The sequence below is a fragment of the Triticum urartu genome, unplaced genomic scaffold, assembly GCF_003073215.2.
Source record: "Triticum urartu cultivar G1812 unplaced genomic scaffold, Tu2.1 TuUngrouped_contig_8897, whole genome shotgun sequence".
Taxonomy (NCBI): domain Eukaryota; kingdom Viridiplantae; phylum Streptophyta; class Magnoliopsida; order Poales; family Poaceae; genus Triticum; species Triticum urartu.
In genome coordinates, this window is record NW_024119890.1 from 2540 (window position 1) to 8354 (window position 5815).

The 5815-nt window shown below is 51.1% G+C and overlaps 1 protein-coding gene across 1 annotated transcript; it reads left to right on the forward strand.

The window, feature by feature from the left end:
- Positions 1–889: 889 nt before the first annotated feature.
- Positions 890–2706, forward strand: LOC125532044 (premnaspirodiene oxygenase-like). Its single transcript, XM_048696222.1, has 2 exons — positions 890–1783; positions 2062–2706. Exons 1-2 carry the CDS (start codon positions 890–892, stop codon positions 2704–2706), a joined length of 1539 nt encoding a protein of 512 aa, XP_048552179.1.
- Positions 2707–5815: the final 3109 nt, after the last annotated feature.

Consider the following 5815-nt stretch of genomic DNA (forward strand, 5'->3'; position numbering starts at 1 on the left):
AGAACTTGCTGGCAGCCTCTTATATACATCCGCATGTAGGTTATATTGAAATATTCAAAAAAACTTATATCTAAAAACGGAGGGAGTAAAATGCACTTGGCTAGCTAGACCTAGAGAGCACTTAAAAAAATCTAGCTACAGATTCTTCGTCACCACAAAATATTCAAATAGACTAGAACTAGAACTTGCCAGCAGCCTCTTTAAGCCCGGACTAAACTATCCTTTGTCAAGATCTAAGCAACACAACACAACTATGCACACGTCAACATAGCCAGATAAGATTTTCTTTGATACTACATGTCTAGCTGGACGCCTGGAATCACAGTATGGGAAATATATTGCTATTTTACGCAGGTTGATGCATGTGCAACGACGTCACTCTAGGTTCAGCTGACGTGGGCACGAAGAAGCGGCCAATCCCAACTGTAAATTTACACGGTAGATTTTGGACATAGTAACTCCCGATAGCGATGAAGGTGATGCCGATCGATGAACGGTGGTTTGAGAAACCACGTCTCGTCAAGTCTGAGAAACTCCCGTGGCCTGTGGCTAATGACGCGCCTAGTTCCCGTCGACGGCGTCCACGTACGCACGTGTAACCTCCCATGACTTATCTTGTTGCTTGCAAGGTAGTAGCACACCATGCATGCAATGCACCGGCTTTGTGCTATGCTAGGGTTAAATTTACGTTGGCGCGCGGCGATGGAGTCGTCGAAACCAAAGAGGGAAGCACGTACGTTCCCGTGGACGCACTTGCTCACTTCTGCTATAAAACCAGACGGTATCTACACCAGTGAGATCAGTGCAAGCCTTCAAGCTCGCTAGCTAGCAAGCTAGGTCAGTAGATCACTCCACCGGCCAAACCGTGGCCAATCTCTCCAAGGTAGCCATGGAGGACGCCACGTACAACGCCATCCTCCTGGCCCTCCTGGCCGTGTCCATGATCTACTTCTTCAGGCCGTCCTCGGCGCGCCGGCCGCCGGGCCCGCGCACGTTGCCGATCATCGGGAGCGTGCACCACTTCGTGAACACGCTGGTGCACCGGAGGCTCCGGGACCTGGCCGGCGTGCACGGGCCCATCATGATGCTCAAGATCGGGCCGATGCCGCTGGTGGTGGTGACGTCGCGGGAGCTGGCGCGCGAGGTGCTCAAGGTGCAGGACCCCAACTTCGCCAACCGGCCCCGGCTGCTCGTGGGCCGCATCTGCGGCTACGGCTGGACCGACATCATCTTCGCCCCCACCAGCGACTACTGGCGCAAGATCCGCAAGCTCTGCATCCACGAGATCCTCAGCCCCAAGCGCGTGCTCCAGTTCCAGTTCATACGCGAGGAGGAGGTGCAGAGGCAGGTGGACCTCATCCGCGCCGCCGCCGCGGCCGGCGAGCCGGTCGACGTCACCAGGATGGTGTACGACATCAGCAGCCGGACCATCTCTAGGTCCGCGTTCGGGGAGGTGCGGCCGGACATGCCGGTGTTCCAGCATGCCATCAAGCGCGTTGTCGGGCTGTCCAGCGGGTTCAACGTGCCTGACCTCTTCCCGCGGCTCAAGGAGGTGCTCGGCGAGGCCACCGGGATGAAGAGGAAGCTGCGGGAGATCCACCGAACGTTCGACGACATACTCGTGGACATCATCGAGGGGAGGCGGAGGGTGCGCGCTGACAGGATTGCTGCCGGTAAGGATGTCGTCGATGAGAATGTCGTCGACGTCATGCTCTCCTTGCAGAAGGGCGACAACCCCTGGGGGTTCCCAGTCACGGACAACACCATCAAAGCAGTCGTACTGGTAAGTCGTTTGCACACGTGTTACTTTGATGATGTCGCAGATTAAAGTGCATGCATGCATGCTTACCGGCAGATTAAATTAAAGAATGTGGCTAGGTCTCAATCGACAGAGATTTAACCAAGTCTCAAGTAACATATCATCTAAAAAAATCTGAAAAAAAATTATGCATGAATCTCAATGTATGATCTTATGAATATAGCATCGACTGAGAATAACCAAGTCTAAGTCGATTGAGACTTAGCATGATTATAAATTAAAGTGGCTTCATATAATGGCAGGACATGTTTGCCGGCGGCACGGGGACCTCCGGCTCATCGACGGAGTGGGCGATGTCCGAGATCATGCGCACCCCGCGCGTGATGAAGAAGCTGCAGGACGAGGTCCGGCGAGCCTTCCACGGCAAGGACAGCATCAGCGAAACGGACCTCCGCAGCAACAGCGTCAGGTACCTCAAGCTCACCATGAAGGAGGCGATCCGGCTACACCCGGCGGCGCCGCTACTGGTGCCTAGGGAGAGCATCGAGACGACGGAGATTGGCGGGTACGTGGTGCCGGCCAAGTCAAGGATGGTGGTGAACGCGTGGGCCATCTCCAGGGACCCGCGCTACTGGAAGGACCCCGAGGAGTTCGTGCCGGAGCGGTTCGAGCAGGACGGCGCCGTCGATTTCCATGGCCTCCACTTCGAGTTCACGCCGTTCGGGGCCGGGAGGAGGATGTGCCCAGGGTACAACTACGGGCTCGCCGGCATGGAGCTCACGCTGCTGCAGCTCATGTACCACTTCGACTGGAGGCTGCCCGCCGGCGTGGACGAGGTGGACATGGCGGAGTCCATGGGGCTCGGCGTGCGCAGGAAGAACCCTCTTATGCTCTGCGCCACTCCCTACGTTGTCCCTCCTCCTGCTGCTCCCTTAGCTTCGACATGATATACGCTAGCTTGTTGCATTGGACGCACAGTGACTAACGTCTAGTACTGTGACACGCATGCCTGCGGTAAGTACCGGGGATTCAGGGCTGGCTGGACCAGGGTGCTCTATGCCACTCCTTACATTGTCCCTCCTCCTGCTGCTCCCTTAGCTTCGACATGATGCGCCCTTGTTGCATTGGAAGAGTAGTGACTCACGTCTGGTACTGCCATACGCATGGCCTTTGGTAAGTACCAGGGGTTGAGGGCTCGACCAGGGTAAATGTGTGTCTATATATCGCTCTCTTTTTACTGTCATACATAAGTATTTTCTTTGACAAGAGACAAACATATATGTCATCTTTTTTTGCATGGATATGCCATCTATTTGGGAAGCATTAGCTTTTTGACTTAATTTATATGTTATACATTTGGGGACTGAGGGAGTATTGATCAATCTGGGCCAACAGCCATAGAATGTGCTCATTGGAGGGCCTATATTTAGCCATCCATACCGAAATATGCCTCAAATTTATTTATAGAAAGAAAAATCCCAATCTCGTAAAGTCCTCCTCCCTCTGTTATATCTCCTCCCGTGACTCTGCGTGGCGGTCCTGACGCCCATGCACCCCTCCAATCTCCGGCGAGGATTTTTTTTTTCAATTTCCATCTTCTTTGTTGTCCCTGACCACTGCCCCACTCCTCTTATGCGATCTTTGACAGAGAATTGATGGAGTGAATAATTTTTTCAATCTTTCACAGTACGATGTCACTTGAAACGACATGGCGCTCGCGATCTAATGGATGCAATCACCACGAAAACAACACACACACACACCTTGAATAAGAAGTACGTGGACGATCCTCCAAGAATTATCAACAAATTAGAGACACCATCTCCAATCTCTCGCGAAAAATCCAAAGCAGTTCTTAAAACTTCTCCAAAAAACACACGAAATATCATTGCCAATACCTGTTCAATTTTAAGATTGGCTTTAACTCAAATCTTTCCTACCGTGCACGGGGTTTGAAAGGTGGGCTTTACTTCCTTCTTCGATATAATTTGAAACTTCATCGTGCCAATCTCCAATACCTATACCTCTGGAGCTAAACGTTTCATGGTCATACATTGTTGCATACAACTGATGGTAACAATTTGATTTCTTTTGTCAGGGCACTTAATTGGTACGACATACTTCTCCGGCAATGTACTTTTGTCAAGGCGCTTAGCTGGTATGACATACTTCTCAGGCAATGACCTTTTGTCAGGACGCTTAGTCGGTACGACATACTTCTCCGGTAATGAAAAATTAGTCTTCATATACAGTGTCAGATCATCCTCCGCGATATCACATGCCATCGTTGCGCTTCTCTTGCTCGTCCCCTACTACATGGCAGAGCGGCACTGCAAGTGGAGTAACATGCACACCGAGTGCACGTGAGAAGCACTTAGAGGGAAACATGTCTATCGACCGCCATCATCGATTCTGACAAACTGGTGCTTGCTAAACCACACCATCATGACACTGAGAGACCGAAGAGGAGAAGTACCCATCCAAGCGAAGAAGTGCCCAAACCTTGGTCCATAGAGGATGGATTTCGTCACTTTGTCGACTCCTTCCTCACATGCGTACATGTCACGAGGTGAGCCCATATCTAATTTTACAGAGCATCTACCCTAGGCCCTATCTATATCTTCGACGCCAACTTCAGGCAAGAAGTTGTCGTTGGCCGCGTGAAAGGAAGAAGAAGATGAAGAGAGACCTTCATATACAGTCGAGGTCGTTTGATTAGTTATGTTACGGGAAGTGCTAGCTGCAAAAAAGTTAATCTTCTAAAATTTGAGGGATTAAAATTGGGGAAAAGTTTATGGGGTTATATGATGGGAGAAGAGCTAAAGATGCAGTTAAGGGGATAAAGATTGGATATGGTCATAGGAAAGAAACTCTAAGAAAGCATAGGAGACTCTCACTGCAGTGTAATCATTACTATAAGATTCTTTGGTGTGCCATCGATGCTCTTCTTCTCTGCATCATTACAAGGAAACACGATTGGGGGACTGGACACAAAAGTCTGCTTAACCGGTCAACCAACTTCATCGGCTATTTTGGTGTCCTCGATTGAGTAAAGTGGCGGAGATAGAGAAATATTTTTGGGGATGGAAAAAATATGGAGATCTGAGGGGGCCAAACATATTTATTTCACATCTAAGACCTCCAAAAAAATCCTTCACATTTCCCCCACATAGCTTCGCAAGTGATTGAGTATGTCTGTCAATCGGTTCACTAGCCCATTGTTAGTGCCATCGGCTCACTGCATGGTGTTTTCGACAACAACACCGCTGGCTTGCTCTTGGCCCTCGAAGATTTTGACTTCAGCAACGACAACGTCAGTGGACACCTTCCTATCTTGGTGCTCCCCCAACTGAGATGTCTTTGGCTCGATGGCAATCTGTTCACGAGCATGCCGGAGAGATTCTTTAGCGGCCTGCCCTGCTTCAGGTGTTGAACCTCACCAACAAGCCAATCAGTACATGGGCACTACCGAATGATCTTGTTCGCTGAGATTGCTCCACGTCTTGGAAGCTAGCAATGCCGGTGTCATCGGCTCACTTGATGGCGTTTTCAGCAACAACACGACTATGTTCCCCTTCCCATCACTCGATGCCATTTACTTGGCCGACAATCGACTGGTCGGAACATCGGTGGACATGGAAGGCAGCATGATCACCAAGATTGACCTCAGTAACAACCTATTCAGCGGGCCGATTACCTTCACCACCGGCGTGACGTCATCTATTCAACATCGGAAGCTCGACCACAATGGGTTCATCGGCGACCTGCCCGACTTCACCGACTTCACCTGGCTGGGTCTCCTCTCCTTGGACCACGAAAAAATCACCGGTGTGGTTCCTGCACCGCTTCCCTAGCTCTCCAGGATCGCCAGTGTCGATCTGACTGGAAACCTGCTACAGGGCCCCGTGCCGAAGTTCGGCAAGTATGTGCTCACCGACATTGCGGAAGCGGCGGTCGGAGGAAGCTTCTACCGCCTTGAACGGGGACCGTGCGATTCGGAGGTGACGGCTCTTCTATCCATCGCTGGCGCACTAGGCTTCCCGCGGATCGTCCCCT